General features: G+C 37.2%; 1 protein-coding gene and 1 non-coding gene across 8 annotated transcripts in view; both read right to left on the bottom strand.

The window, feature by feature from the left end:
• CFAP206 (cilia and flagella associated protein 206) overlaps positions 1-16,735 on the bottom strand; it is a 46,606-nt gene that overhangs the window by 3,296 nt on the left and 26,575 nt on the right. For 6 of the 7 annotated variants that reach the window (XM_045498978.1, XM_045498975.1, XM_045498974.1 and 3 more), the window contains 3 exons: positions 14,199-14,339; positions 10,640-10,833; positions 7,172-7,315 (listed from right to left, as the gene is read on the bottom strand). In XM_045498978.1, the coding sequence (XP_045354934.1) occupies positions 7,172-7,315; positions 10,640-10,833; positions 14,199-14,339 (479 nt within the window). The remainder of the gene's footprint in view (positions 1-7,171; positions 7,316-10,639; positions 10,834-14,198; positions 14,340-16,735) is intronic. The other variant, XM_045498979.1, reaches the window with a different exon arrangement.
• On the bottom strand, positions 13,852-13,958 carry LOC123609983. Its single transcript, XR_006718025.1, has one exon. It is a non-coding gene; the product is annotated as a U6 spliceosomal RNA (small nuclear RNA).

The raw sequence follows: 16,735 nt of genomic DNA, 5'->3' as shown, positions 1-16,735 counted from the left end.
CGTGGGGGAATTAGTGAACTATATGATTCAATCAAAGGGAACAATATCCTTATCATAGGAATCCAGAAGAAAGAGAGAGAGAGAAAGGGGCTGAAGGTGTACTTGAACAAATCATAGCTGAGAACTTCTCCAATCTGGGGAAGGAAACGGGCATTGAAATCCAAGAGGCACAGAGAACTCCTTTCAGACATAACTTGAATCAATCTTCTGTACGACATATCATAGTGAAACTGGCAAAATACAAGGATAAAAAGAGAATTCTGAAAGCAGCTAGGGATAAACAGGCCTTAACATACAAAGGTAGACACATAAGGGTAGTAGCAGACCTATCTACTGAAACTTGACATGCCAGAAAGGAATGGCAGGAAATCTTCAACGTGATGAACAGGAAAAATATGCAGCCGAGAATCCTTTATCCAACAAGCCTGTCACTGAAAATAGAAGGAGAGATAAAGGTTTTCCAAAACAAACAAAAACTGAAGGAATTCATCACCACTAAACCAGCCCTACAAGAGATCCTAAGGGGGATTCTGTGAGTAAAATGTTGCAAGGACCACAAAGTACCAGAGACATCACTACAAGCATGAAATCTACAGATCACACAACGACTCTAAACCCATATCTTTTAATAACAACACTGAATGTAAATGGACTAAGTGCTCCGATCAAAAAACATAGGGTATCAGAATGGATAAAAAAAACAAGACCCATCTATTTGCTGTCTAAAGAGACTCACTTTAGACCCAAGGACACCTTCAGATTGAAAGTGAGGGGATGGAGAACTACCTATCATGCAACTGGAAGTCAAAAGAAAGCTGGAGGAGCCATACCTATATCACACAAACTAGACTTTAAATTAAAGGCCATAACAAGAGACGAAGAAGGGCATTATATAATAATTACAGGGTCTGTCCATCAGGAAGAGCTAACAATTATAAATGCCTATGCTCCAAATTCAAGAGCACCCAACTGTATAAAACAATTAATCACAAACATAAGCAACCTTATTGATAAGAATGTGGTAATTGCAGGGGACTTTAATACTCCACTGACAACAATGGATAGATCATCTAGACAGAGAATCAGTAAAGAAACAATGGCCCTGAATGATCCACTGGACCAGATGGACTTGACAGATATATTTAGAACTCTGCATCCCAAAGCAACAGAATATACTTTCTTCTCGAGTGCACATGGAACATCCTCCAAGATAGATCACATGCTGGGTCAAAAAACAGCCCTCAATAGATATAAAAGAATTGAGATCATACCATGCACACTTTTACATCTCAATGCTATGAAACTTGAAATTAACCACAGGAATAAGTCTGGAAAACCTCCAAAAGCATGGAGGTTAAAGAATACCCTACTGAAAAACGAATGGGTCAACCAGGTCATTACATAAGAAATTTAAAAATATATGGAAACAAATGAAAATGAAAATACAACAATCCAAACGCTTTGGGATGCAGCAAAGGCAGTCCTAAGAGGAAAATACATTGCAATCCAGGCCTATCTCAAGAAACAAGAAAAATCCCCAATACGAAATCTAATAGCACACCTAAAGGAACTCAAAGCAGAACAGGAAAGACACCCCAAACCCAGAAGAAGAAGAGATATAATAAAGACCAGAGCAGAAAGAAACGATATAGAATCAAAAAAAAACAACAACAACAGTAGAACAGATCAATGAAACCAACAGTTGGTTTTTTGAAAAAATAAACAAATCGATAAACCTCTAGCCAGGCTTCTCAAAAAGAAAAGAGAGAGGACCCAAATAGATAAAAGCACAAATGAAAATGGATTTATTACAACCAATCCCTCAGAAATACAAGCAATTAGCAGGGAATACTATGAAAAATTATTAACACCCACACACTACCAAAACTCAAAAGGGAAGAAACAAAACATTTGAACAGACCCATAACTAACTAGTGAAGAAATTAAATCAGGTATCAAAAATCTCCCAGCAAATAAGAGTCTGGACAAGATGGCTTCCCTGAGGAATTCTAGCAGACATTTAAAGCAGAGTTAATACCAATCCTTCTCAAGCTACTCCAAAAAAACAGAACGGGAAGGAAAACTTCCGGACTCATCTATGAAGCCAGCATTACTTTGATTCCCAAACCAGACAGAGATTCAGCAAAAAAGGCAACTATCCCAGGCCAATATCCCTGATGAATATAGACGCAAAAATTCTCAACCAGATACTAGCAAATCTATTTCAACAGCATATAAAAAATAATTATTCACCATGACCAAGTGGGATTCTTTCCTGAGCTGTAGGGCTGGTTCAATATTCACAAAGCAATCAGTGTGATACATCACGTTCATAAAAGAAAAAATAACAACCATATGATCCTGTCAATAAATGCAGAAAAAGCATTTGACAAAGTATAGCATCCTTTCTTAATAAAAACCCTCAAGAAAGTCGGGATAGAAAGAACGTACTTAAACATCATAAAAGCCATTTATGAAAAGCCCACAGCTAATATCATCCTCAATGAGGAAAAACTGAGAGCTTTCCCCCTGAGATCAGGAACACGACAGGGATGTCCTCTCTCACCACTGTTGTTTAACATAGTGTTGGAAGTCCTAGCATCAGCAATCAGACAACAAAATGAAATAAAAGGCATCAAAATTGGCAAAGATGAAGTCAAACTTTCACTTTTCACAAACGACATGACACTCTACATGGAAAACCTGATAGACTCCACCAAACGTCTGCGAGAACTGATACATGAATTCAGCAAAGCCGCAGGATACAAAATTAATGTACAGAAATCGGTTGCATTTTTATACACCAATAATGAAGCAACAGAAAGACAAATAAAAAAATTGATCCCATTCACATTTGCACCAAGAACCATAAAATACCTAGGAATAAACCTAACCAAAATATAAAAGATCTGTATGCCAAATACTCTAGAAAGCTTATGAAGGAAACTTAAGAAGACACAAAGAAATGGAAAAACATTCCAGGCTCATGGATTGGAAGAATAAATATTGTTAAAATGTCACTACTACCCAAAGCAATCTACACATTCAGTGCAATCCCAATCAAAATTGCACCAGCATTCTTCCCAAAGCTAGAACAAGCAATCCTAAAATTTGTATGGAACTACAAAAGATCCTGAATAGTCAAAGTAATACTGAAGAAGAAAACCAAAGCGGGAGACATCACAATCCCAGACTTTAGCCTGTACTGCAAAGCTGTAATCACCAAGACAGTACGGTATAGGCACAAAAACCGGAACATAGACCAATGGAATAGAACAGAGACCCCAGATTTGGACCCACAAACTCAAAATGGATGAAGGACCTGAATGTCAGACAGGAAACCATCAAAACTCTACAGGAGAAAGCAGGAAAAACCTCTTTGACCTCAGCCACAGCAATTTCTTACCTGACACATCTTCAAAGGCAAGGGAATTAAAAACTATTGGGACCTCATCAAGATATAAAGCTTCTGCATTGCAAAGGAAACAATCAACAAAACTAAAAGGCAACCGACAGAATGGGAAAAGAGACTTGCAAATGACATATCAGACAAAGGGCTAGTATCCAAAATCTATAAAGAACTCACCAAACTCCACACCTGAAAAACAAATAATCCAGTGAAGACATGGGCAGAAGACATGAATAAACACTTCTCTAAAGAAGACATCCAGATGGCCAATAGTCACATGAAAAGATGCTCAACGTCACTCCTCATCATGGAAGTACAAATCAAAACCACACTGAGATACCACCTTACACTGGTCAGAGTGGCTACAATGAATAAATCAGTAGACTACAGATGCTGGAGAACATGTGGAGAAACGGGAACCCTCTTGCACTGTTGGTGGGAATGCAAACTGGTGCAGCTGCTCTGGAAAACAGTGGGGAGGTTCCTCAAAAAATGAAAAATAGATCTGCCCTATGACCCAGCAATAGCACTGCTAGGAATTTACCCAAGAGATACAGGAGTGCTGATGCATAGGGGCACTTGTACCCCAATGTTCATAGCAGCACTTTCAACAGTAGCAAAATTATGGGAAGAACCTAAATGTCCATCAACTGACAAATGGATAAAGAAGATGTGGTTTATATATACAATGCAATACTACTTGGCAATGAGAAAGAATGAAATCTGGCCATTTGCAGCAACGTGGATAAAACTGGAGGGTATTATGCTAAGTGAAATAAGTCAGTCAGAGAAAGACAGATACCATATGTTTTCACTCATGTGGATCTCAAGAAACTTAACAGAAGACCATGGGGGAGGGGAAGGGGAAGAAAAAGTTACAGAGAGGGAGGGAGGCAAACCATAAGAGACTCTTAAATAGGAGAACAAACTGAGGGTTGATGGGGGTGTGGGGGGAGAGGGGAAAGTGGGTGATGGGAATTGAGGAGGGCCCCTGGGCACTGGGTGTTGTATGGAAACCAATTTGACAATATATTATATTATAAATAAATAAATAAAAATAAAAATAAAAATAAAATAAAATACAATACAATAAAAATGTAGAGACCTGGAAGGAGAGGAAATATTCCAGATTTTGAGACACTGTGGATGACTGAGAACCAAAACTACTTCCTCCACACTGAGTTTATTGTCTACATTAGTATGACTTTTCTATTTGGACATCTTCATTAGCATAATTTGATCATTCCAAGAGACTCTTACCAAAGCAAATAACTTGATTGTTCACTACAGAACATCCCAAAAGACACACCTTCAGTAGTAAGTACCAACACACAGATTCTAACATTCTCTGCACCCTACCCCATAAATCTTCACTTTCTATTCCCATCAGTGCTGGGTTGCTTTTTCATGATCTTTACCTAATCTAATTCAAGCCCTCATCCCATCCCCTGACCTACTCTTGGCTTTGAAAGACCTACCTTCCACCAAACTTCACATTCTCAATACATTCTGACCTTGCGCTTCCCCCTCAAGACACTGCCTAGGCTCTGCTAAGGTGCTGATTCCTCCTGTAGCTTTAAGCAATACACTCAGTTTTGTCTTACCAGCACATTGTACTGGTCATATATGGGGAGCCAGCATTTGACGTGATGTGATTCCAGAGGAGAATTAGGTCTAAGGTGAGCCTCAGAATTAAGTGGAGGTTGAAGAATGAGAAGAAGAGTTCAGTCGGTATGCAGTGCAGCCCCACGGAATACGCCATTCTTTTAACATTTCCAATCCAGACCTATGCTGGTACCTCTACCTCTCATATCCATCCAACCATCATTCCCCTCTTCTCCTTTGCCTATTTATACCTCAGACCAACTTAAAATGTCACCAGGATTCATTTTTTATTTCACTTCTATTCTACCACTTACCAAGAGGTATTGAGATTTTTAGTGTATCAGTGTCACTTGCTAGACAATTAGTTTCTGAAGAACAAATGTGTAATATCTGTGTTACCCATATATATCTGATGGGCTCAAGTGAGTTTAGTAGATAACACAAAAGAACATTGGGGATGGAGCTTCATGTACTACAGAAGAGTAACTGATAGGAATGCTAATGGAACGAGGATCTGGAAGACATATCAGGAAGCTGATCCTTCCTCATCCCAGGAAATTAAGGGACTGAAAAGCTGCCACCACAAAGGGTGGCAAGAGAAATGCCATGATTGGTGAAAAGCCTATGAGACACTGAATATACAAACTGCCAAAAGCTAGACCTTATATGACAATAGAACTCAGATCCACAACCTCTATAGCTGTAGCTATAAGCCCGGAACAGACAGGACTTGGCCAGCTTCCCTATTTTTTTGCTACCCACCCCCGCCCCCTGCCTTCCAACTAAGGACCAACCAGAGAAAGCCAACTATGCCCACCAACCCATTCACATAAGAGCCCCAACTTTGAGTTAGCCTGCTTCCATTTTCCCCATGTCAACAATCTCCAATCAGAGCATGCTTGAAGCCTTCCCCTTTTTTTCACTATAAGGCTTTCCCACTTTCCCTGCCTGCTTTGGAGTTTCTGCCAACGGCCAGTGATGATGGTTGACTCCCTTGCTATAGAAAACTTTGAATAAACAGCCTCTGTTCTGATTTGGGTAGTCTTCATTTACTCCCATACCTGATTTCAGTTAAAGAGATGGATAAAATATACTAAGAAAAGGCTATAGATATAAAAGTTTATTTCCTTTGTACTCTAAATACTTATTGTCTAAAATGACAAGGTACTGTAAAAAGGGTGAGAGGGAAGAATTCCACTGAGTCACACAGGGATGAGATTTTCAAAGCCAAGCTTTGAGGGCAGGCACCTCTTATGATTAAGGTGACTGAGAATTAGAAGGACAAGAGAGCTCAGTGCCTGTAGAGAACATGCTGACGTAAGAGGGGACACAAGAGAGGTTAACATTCTGCTCCTCAAAAAAAAAAAAAAAAAAAAAAAAGACTACAAAAGACAAAGATCTACTTTAAATGATTAGAGGAAGCTGAAAGTGCTCTAAATCTCATAGATTAGCATAATAGATGGATATAGAAAGAAAGAGAGAGCAACTACCATTGTTCTAGTCACTGGATGGTATAATTTGAGAATAGTTTCATGCTTCCATATGTGCTTAAAATTAGAAGACAATCTTACAATGTAAAGCTGGCAAATTATATTCAAAGAACTCTGTATACATCCCACTAGTTTATATAAGTAATTTAAATTACCCACTCTATGACTAACAACACATTAAAGTTCCCTAACCTATAGCTCTCAGCTTTAGCACCATCTTCCTGGAAACTCCCACACCATGAGAGCCAAGTGGAGGGAGAAGCAAATACACAGGCTGAAGCGAGAAAGAAGAAAGATGAGGCAGAGTTCCAAGTAAATGGCCAGTGTATACACCCATGGAAGCCACAGGAGCAGAAACAAGGAAAGCTAGAGGCCAGGGACGCTGGTAGAAATTGTTGGACAGCATGCCTATTTTCTAGAAATTGATTCAATGAATCTAGAACATTGCCATCTTATCACAACAACTACCCTTGAGAGACCCACCCTGCTCGTACCAAAACCATCCCTTTTGGTCCTGTGCCCTGGACCTGTAACTTTTGGGACTAATTCTGCTTTAATTTGTGGCTGAATGTAACACATGTACAAAATATCATTTCTTCTGCTGTCTTAGCTGAAGAAAAACAAATTCCCCAACCTATAAATAATTTTAGAAAATATTGTTACAAACCAATTTTATAGCTTTTCTTCTCAATTCCCATTCATTCCACTCATATGATCTCACAATCGTTGGTGGCAATATGTGCGTATCTGTTTGTGTGCTACTTTCACACTTTGTAATTGGTTTTATATGATGTTTGTCAACATCTTTCATCTAAAGAAATGAAGTTCTGTAATTAGTATCTATTAAAAAGCAGCATTATTTAGAGATAACTAAAAATAAACTGACAAAAAGATTAGAAAAATAAGAATTTTTCAACATGGAATATACTCATAAAGACAGCAGAGAAAATAAGCTAATAGTAGTGAACTAAAAGTGATAATTTTCCTGGGCATTATGGCTTTCTTTGTACCTGACTTTGTGAACTTAATATGGGAGGTATATTTTGGGAGGGGAAAACCTAACATTCATTCAAGTCAAATGCCCCTCTCCAATTTTCACAATCGGTAGCATACATGAATACTTTGTTGAAAACTGACTGAAGTTTAAAATAGCCACTAAATGTTAAATATGAATCACATTTGTTTAAAGTATCAAAACATCTTTAGGATATATCTAAACCCCAAACTATGCATACACTTGATTTTGTTTTAGTTGGATATTTTGATTTTCTGCTGGGATACCCACAAGCTCACTATTAAAATATTAAATATTAATTCCAGGCTAAATAAGATATGATTGTGCTATATATGAAGTTGCTGGAGAGGGTGGTAGAGGTTTAAGGAACTCAGATCATAGTGCACAGGAGGGACAGATTAACTTTTTTTTTAATTCCAGTGTAACTAACACAGTGTTATATTAGTTTCAGGTGTATAATATAGTGATTCAACAATTCTGTACATTACTCTGTACTCATCACGATAAGTGGACTCTTAATTCCCTTCACCTATTTCACCCATCTCCTCACCTACCTCTCCTCTAACAACCACAAGTTTGTTCTCTGTATTTAACAGTCTGGTTTTTTTGTCTCTTTATCTCTTTGCCCATTTGCTTTTGTTTCTTAAACTCCACATACGAATGAAATCATATGGTATTTGTCTTTCTCTGACTGCCTTATTTCACTTGGCATTACATCCTCTTGATCCATCCATGTTGTTACAAATGGCAAGGTTTCATTCTTTGTTACGCCTGAGTAATATTCCATTATATGTATGTGTATATATATATGTATATGTGTATATATATACACATATGTGTGTATATATATGTATATATATACATATACATACACACATATATATGCCATGTAAGATTACATATACATAGGTACATATGTACATATACATACACACACACACACACACATATATATATGCCATGTAAGATTAACTTCTTACTCAAATCAAACAGCAGATAATTACTGATTGCCTACCACCTAACATAAGATATAATTTTTTTTGCCTTCAGAACGATGTTGTGATATAGTTGGGTAGATAAAAACATGTTGCGAGATGATTAGCAATATTACACAATACAAGTAAATGGCAAGTAAATAATTATAAGATCTACAGCTTTGAAATATGAAGGGAGAAAACTCACTTCTATAGGTACTTAAGGTCACTGAAGAAGAGCTGGGAATTAAATACACAGAAAGAAAGGAAAAAACAAGACCCAAAACATAGGGGAAAATTGTTTAATGGAAAACTATGCATTATCTACATATAGCATACATTTCTGATGATCTGATTCTAACCTTTCACTGTCTTTGAAGTATCTTACAACTCTGTAAATTATAAATAAGTGGTGGCATGGTCAAATAATTCTTGTCTATAGACATGCAAATTCATAATTCCTTCAAGGTTTTTTATGGAACCTGACAATATAAATTCTCAAATTTATATGGAAAGTAAAGACTCGAGTATAGCCAAGATCCTTTAGAGAGGAAAGGGTGGCAGAACTTACTCTACCAGGTATCAAAACTTACTATAAAGCTATAGTAAGATATAGATACAGGAATTTTTTAAAAATTGAACTGAATAGAATAGAGAGATTAAAAATTAAGCCTATGCATTTAAGACACTATAGATATGGAGAAAGGAAAGAGTACTGAGCAAATGGTCTGGGAAAATTCATTACTCAATAGAAAAAAAATTAAAATTGGATCTTCACCTCCCAATAGACACAAAAATCAAATCCAAGTCAATTAAAGAGTCAGGTGTGAAAGGCAAATCCAAAATCCATATTTTTTTTTTACAAAACAATATAGGAGAATATTTTTATGATCTAAGATACATGAAGATTTCTCAAACAAGACAAAATTTGAGATGTGAAGAAAAGATTAATAAATGACATATTAAAATGAAAGACTTTCATTCATGAGAAGACATCACAAAAAGAATGAAAAACAGAGGGGTGCCTGGGTGGCTCAGTCGGTTGAGCATCTAACTCCTGGTTTTGGCTCAGGTCAAAGTATTCACATAGGCTACCAATTGTGAAAATTGGAGAGGGGCATTTGACTTAGGAATGAGTGATGTTAGGTTTTCCCCTCCCAAAATACACCTCCCATATTAAGTTCATGGGTTCAAACCCCATATATGGGGTTCTGCGCTAGCAGTGTGGAGCCTGCTTGGGATTCTTTCTCCCTCTCCCTCTTTCTCTGCCCCTTCCCTGCCTGTGCTCGCTCTCTCTCTTTCTCAAAATAAATAAATAAGCTTTAAAAAAACAGAATGAAATACAAAACTGGGAGAGCACAAGCCAGTGGAACACAATTAAAAGCCTAGAAACAAACCCATTCCATATGAGAATTGTTAATTCAATGGCGGGGTCATCATACTGAGTGGGAAAACCATGTATTAATATTAGCATCACCAGTCACTGCTGGGATCACATACAGTTTTAGAAGTGGGCACAGTAGAAAATAGAACTAAAACCATTAAGCTTTATTAAGATATAATTAATGAAACTAGTAATTATTAAAAAGAAACTAAATGGTACTATGAATGGGACAACCTAATATAATAAACATAAAAATTCTTTTATTATTTTAATTCAATTCCAGTTAAAATCTCAGTAAGATTTTGGGGGAAACTTAGCAAATTTATTAAGAAAACTACCATGCATGACTAAGACAATTTTGAAAAGATACAAGGCAAAGGAAAGAGCTTGCCCTATCAGGTAATAAAATATATCAGAAAGTATTATCTTACAACTCTAAGTTATCACCTGTGTTATCTGTGCTAAGTTCTTTAATTTTAGATAAGGAAATCCTACAGACTCAGTTATTTATCTAAACGTAGTCTTTCTCTTCCAGATTTTTCCAGTCTAATTTATCAATTTGACTCCTTATCTTGTTTTCATTATTCTTTGTGGATTTCATTAGTTTCCTTCTTCGGGGTGAATCTCTTTCCAATAGCATTAAAGGCCCTCTTCTGATCCAGTCTCTGTTTGGACTTTGGAACTATTCTAAAACAAGGTATAACTTTCTAATTAACTATACTTTTAAATGTCATAAATTCTTAAAATACTGACTCTGCTTACCTGAGAATATGGGATGAGGGTTTCGAACTGTTGATGAAGTTCCAGTAGCTGAATTAATTCTGCATTTTTTTTTGCTTTTTCCTTAATTAAATCAATATAATTTTCAGGACTTTCTGCAAATAAATATGCAGCATCTCTGGTATTAAAAGTGTAATACTTTTCTTTATATTTCAAAATTCCAATTGCTGGATTTCCTGAAAATTAAGAAAAGGAAATGAATGAGATATAAAATAGTAAGTGATTCTATGTTTGTAATACATCCATAGAATCATCCCCTACATACTGCATATTTAACATATGACTTATGCATATTTAACATGTTTTCATTTTGTTAAAATGCTACAATTAGCAATTTTAAATTATACATTTTGTTAAATTCTATTTTATGTGAAATTCATATTAAATTAATTTTAACAAATGGTTTTATGTAAAAATTATTTTACCATACAGATCTAAAATGTTTGAAAATCTTTTATGAGAAGGCACGTAGTCATCTCGTGGTTTCAAATCTCCTTTAACTAAACTAACTACTACAAGCATTGTTTTAAAAATAATTTTATAAAAACTACAAAAATGGGACAACTTACCCAAAATAGGTTTCCTTTTTTTTTTTAAGATTTTTGCTCTTAAGTAATCTCTACACCCAACATGGGGCTCAAACTCATGACCCCAAGATCAAGAGCTGCATGCTCCACCGACCAAGCCAACCAGGCAACCCCAAAATACAAGTCTCTATGTTAGAAAGTATTTCCCACTGTGAACAGATACTACAAAAAGAAGGGTTATTAAATATCCACATAGTTGGTGGGAATTATATATGAAACAATAGTACTGCCTTATTTATTTTTTCATTTGTTCAACAAAATTTATTGGCCCTATTCCTGGCACTAAGGAAATAAAAACAAAATTGCTGCTCTCAACAAATCAACAAATATACCATAGGCCAGAGAGTACTGCAAAAAAAGGTTAAAAATAAAGCCAAGGGGCACCTGGCCAGTTAAGTGTCCGATTCTTGATTTCAGCTCAAGTCACAATCTCAGGTCATGAGATTGAGTCCCGCATTGGGTTCCGCGCTGGGTGTGGAGCCTGCTTAAGATTCATTCCCTGCCCCCCTCAAAAAAAATAAATAAGCTTGTTAAACACATAATAAAAGGAAGAAGGGTGTGGTTGATATTTTAAATTGGGTGATCTAGGAATGCTAAATAAAATGAAGGAGCAAGGTATGTAGCTATCTGGGGGATAGACAGAGTTTTCCAAGTAGAGGGAATAAATAGCAAGCATAAAGGCTCTGAGGTGAAAATGGGCTTGAGATGTACAAGAACAACAAGAAAGCCAGTGAGGCTTGAGTAGGCAAGGGAAAGTGATTGGCAATAAAACCGGTGTAGTCATTGAAAAGGATCCTAACTAGTTAGTAAGCCTTGGGATTTAAGTCATGTGGTCTGTAGTCCTGAATGGAAGGAGAAAAGTCCTACAGAATTCCTCTGAGTTAGTGCAGTTTGCTGCTGCCCAGAAAATAATGTAGCAAACAGAAATAATGTAGTGAACAAAGTAGTCAGGGCTAGCTTATTCAGAGAGGATTCTGAAACCCATAGCCCCACAAGCTCTTCTACTTTCTTATTTCTCTCTCTTTATTAGAATCCCAGATAGTGGAAGCTTGAAGGGGCCAAACAGACCTCCTAGACTAGAAGCCAGGCTCTCCTGAACCTTAGCCCATAGCTTTTTCAATTATATCATGCTACCTCTGTCATCACCCTACAGCTATGGTTCTTTGCATTTGTGTCTCTTGTGACTCCCTTCCTTTCTTATTTGTGATGGATGGATAGATGGATGATGCATGGATGGATGCATGGATGGATGGAAGGAAGGAAGGAAGGGAAGAAGGAAGGAAGAAGGAAAGAAGGAAGGAAAGGGAAAGAAAAGGAAAAGAGAAAAGAAGGAAAGAAAGAAACCATCTATATTCCATCACTTCTTATTTCTTCACGGCTTTTGATTGTTACCCCCCCCCCACCCCCACCAGTATCACTGACCCTCATGGGGCCTCAGAATACTATTCTCTCAGCTCCCTATGGTAAACCTCTTACTTCCATTATGAAAAATCTAATACCATAAAAAATGAGTCAGGGGCTGGGGCGCCTGGGTGGCGCAGTGGGTTAAGCGTCCGACTTCAGCCAGGTCACGATCTCGCGGTCCGTGGGTTAAGCGTCCGACTTCAGCCAGGTCACGATCTCACGGTCCGTGAGTTCGAGCCCCGCGTCAAGCCCCGCGTCGGGCTCTGGGCTGATGGCTCAGAGCCTGGAGCCTGTTTCCGATTCTGTGTCTCTCTCTCTCTCTGCCCCTCCCCCGTTCATGCTCTGTCTCTCTCTGTCCCAAAAATAAATAAACGTTGAAAAAAAAAAATTTAAAAAAAAAAATGAGTCAGGGGCATCTTGGTGGCTCAGTCAGTTGAAGAGTCCAATTCTTGGTTTTGGCTCAGGTCATGATCTCACAGCTCGTGAGTTCGAGCCCTGCATTGGGCTCTGTGCTGACAATACAAGAGCCTGTTTAGAATTCTCTCTCTCACCTTCTCTCTCTGCCCCTCCCCTCACACGCACTCTCTTTCTCTCTCTCAAAAATAAACTTAAAAAAAAGTCAGTATGCATGTTCTCTAGCCTGTATGTAGTTCCTATAATTCTTTCTAATAAAAAAAAGTAATATCCAACTACGAAATTTAACAAAAGAAATGACAAAGAAAGAAGAAAAGGAAAAAAGAGGTTAATGGTGTAAGGTAAATCAGAAATAATTTTGTCCAGCTGTTTTCATTCTAGCCCTAGCTGACTTTTTATTTCCAATTCACACAGCACTTTTTGGATAATAATTTATTTCACCTCAATTTCTGACTTACTCTTTGTTAGGGGAGAAGCTCTAGTAATATATACAGAGAGATTTTATTTGATAAAATATTGGCCATTTCCTTAGGTGGATCTGACTTATACAGAAATCCTGATCTATGTTAATAGAACACAACCATAAAGCAACAGAGTATTTTTTTAATAAACATAATCAGCCAAATTAGTGTTGCTCTTTCAACCAATTACTTTGGAAGATGATCTATTTTAGTAACGCCATGTGAATTTCTGGAGTCCCTCATTGGCCATATGAGTCATCCCTCTTTTATGATAATGTACATTCCGGATTTCATTATATACACATTCTATCACTTATTTGTTTTCGTTTCTAAATGTGGAAGCTTCATGAATTTGCATGTCATCCTTGCGCAGGGGCCATGCTGATCTTCTCTGTATTGCTCCGATTTTAGTATATGTGCTGCCGAAGCGAGCACCTCACTTATCATTTGTGTGTAGTTCTTGCTTATGTCAGTCCACCAGATTATTCTGTGAGCACTTCAAAGATGAAGATTTTGGTCTGCATCATCTTTGTGGCTCCTTTCCTAGTTCACCGTCAGATCCCATAAAGTTTTAAAAAATGATAAGTGAAAAAAAAATGAATAAGTAAGTGACAAGGACAGCTTTATTTAAAGAAAAAATGGGAAGTCAAAGCAATATCATTTCCCACAATATACCTGGAAGAAGAAGACCATCTGTTGTAGCAAATGTATAAGCACAAAATCCTCGATACTGAATTAACAATTTATCAAAATTGGCCGTTGTTTCTGGGAAAAGCCATTCTTGTTTTCTGAAATCCACCGGACGTACTCTATCTTCTAAAATAAAAGAGGAGGACAAGAGAAACTTCAGTCAAGGAGAAGAGTAAACAACCCAAGAAAATAAGCAGAAAAGACTGGCTGTTGTGTGACTAAAATAGAGAGAGATCAACTTCATTCAAGACTGTATGGCTCTTCATAATACACTAGGTGGGCAAATTCTTTAAATGTGATGCTCCTATACTAGGACTATTGTTTCCTGAAACAGCTGAGAATGTTCTGAGCAGAAAGCTTCAAGGAAATCTCTCTTAGTAATTTAATTTTTTTTTTTTAATTTTTTTTTTCAACGTTTATTTATTTTTTTTTGGGACAGAGAGAGACAGAGCATGAACGGGGAAGGGGCAGAGAGAGAGGGAGACACGGAATCGGAAACAGGCTCCAGGCTCTGAGCCATCAGCCCAGAGCCCGACGCGGGGCTCGAACTCACGGACCGCGAGATCGTGACCTGGCTGAAGTCGGACGCTTAACCGACTGCGCCACCCAGGCGCCCCATCTCTTAGTAATTTAATTTTGATAACAAGGTGCACAATCTTTGTTCTTTACACTTTTAAAAATCCTTCCTAATGGTGGCTGGCTTACTTATTTACATGTGATAAACAAATAGTCCACATTTTCTATACAAACAAAAACACATATCTGTAAAACATTGATCCCAAAGGCTCTTAGCTTTGGCAATCCTACTATACTTCTGGGTCTGGCTCTACATCAAAACAGCAATACCACAAATGCCCTTGTGACTACAACTAGAAGTAAATGCATACTTTGGGGAAAATAAACCTTCCTTCTTTTTTCCTGATATGCCTGAAAGCCTCAAAACAGAGAGGAGATGTGGCAAGTGTTAATTAAATTCTTTTAGAAGAACATTCGGTCTCCCAATTCACTGGAGCAGTAACGTGATAAATAGTGTTCTGGTGAATAAAAAGTTGTGACATATAGTGGAAAGTGACATGTTTAACTCCAAGAAGTAAACTGTCTTGCCAATAATGGTGAGTTTAATATCTACTGTTGAAGTAGTTTAATATCTACTGCTGAAGTGACTTTAACCTTTTTTAAATTTTTTTTTTTAACATTTATTTATTTTTGAGAGAGATGAGAGCACGAGCCGGGAAGGGGCAGAGGGAGAGGGAGTTACAGAATTCGAAGCAGGCTCCAAGCTCTGAGTTGTCAGCACAGAGCCAGATGCAGGGCCCAAACCCACGAACTGTGAGACCATTACCTGAGCCGAAGTCAGACACTTAAACAACTGAGCCACCCAGGCGCCCCTAAGTGACTTTAACTTTTTAATTTCACTTGGTATTTGTGTAGATATGCTGTTTTAATAAAATAAAATAAGTAGGAAAAACTTTAACTGGAAGGATGCTTTTCAGTCTTTCTAATTTAGTTTTCAAGTTTATTTTTTAAGTCCAGTAGTTGAAGAATGGAAATTACAACTTCATTTTTATTCTCCACTTATACAAAATTTGAATTTGTAAAAGAAATTTAGAGAGTAAATTATCAAATCTCATTTTCTGGAAAAAACTTTCTTTTTAGGCAACAATGCCCAGACTCTATTTTGGCATTTCTCAAGAACTTCACATTGTCTTTAAGACAAAAGATACCAAAAAAGTAAAAAGCAGTTTGTTGATAAAGACAGCCTTCTTATAAGAATCAGTGCATCTCTTAAAGGGTCTAAAATAAGCTCAATTTTACAGGGATAAATTTCATTGATTTATAAATTTCAGCCTGAATCTGAGGTAGATATATGGCAAATGACATGCTAAATAAATAGAGCTCTAAATATGGCAAACATTAATATCTTCTCCTACTATAAATCAATAATAAGATCACTAAGACTACAACAGAAACACATAAGCAAGGAAAATCATTGTTAACCAAAACCCTGACAATAACATTAAGAATGCTTATTATTGGGGGCACCTGGATGGCTCAGTAGGTTAAGCAGCCGACTCTTGATTTCGGCTCAGATCATGACCTTGGCTCAGATCACGATCTCATGGTCTGTGACATCGAGTCCTGCATTGGGCTCTGCACTTATAGTGTGGAACCTGCTTGGGATTCTCTCTCTTCCCCTCCCCACTTGCTCTCTGTCTCAAAATAAATAAATAAACATTAATTTTTTTTTTACAAAAGAATGCTTATTACTGGATAGTAAGGTACTTAGCTTACATATTTTCTGTTTCCTGCACTTTTCATAATGAACATTAGTACTCTTTTAATCAAGAAAGATGTTTAATACCTTATCAAAAGGATAGAGCATGAAAATTTTACTTTTTTTAAAAACAAACTTTATGCTTAACATGGGGCTCTAACTCATGACCCCAAGATCAAGCGTTGGATGCCCCACTGACTGACCCAGCCAGGTGCCCCAAGTGTGAAAATTTTAAAAGAGTGCCTTT

This window comes from Leopardus geoffroyi, chromosome B2, assembly GCF_018350155.1.
Source record: "Leopardus geoffroyi isolate Oge1 chromosome B2, O.geoffroyi_Oge1_pat1.0, whole genome shotgun sequence".
NCBI classification, from domain to species: domain Eukaryota; kingdom Metazoa; phylum Chordata; class Mammalia; order Carnivora; family Felidae; genus Leopardus; species Leopardus geoffroyi.
Note: the sequence above shows the minus strand (reverse complement) of the source record. Positions and strands in the feature narration are given on the sequence as shown.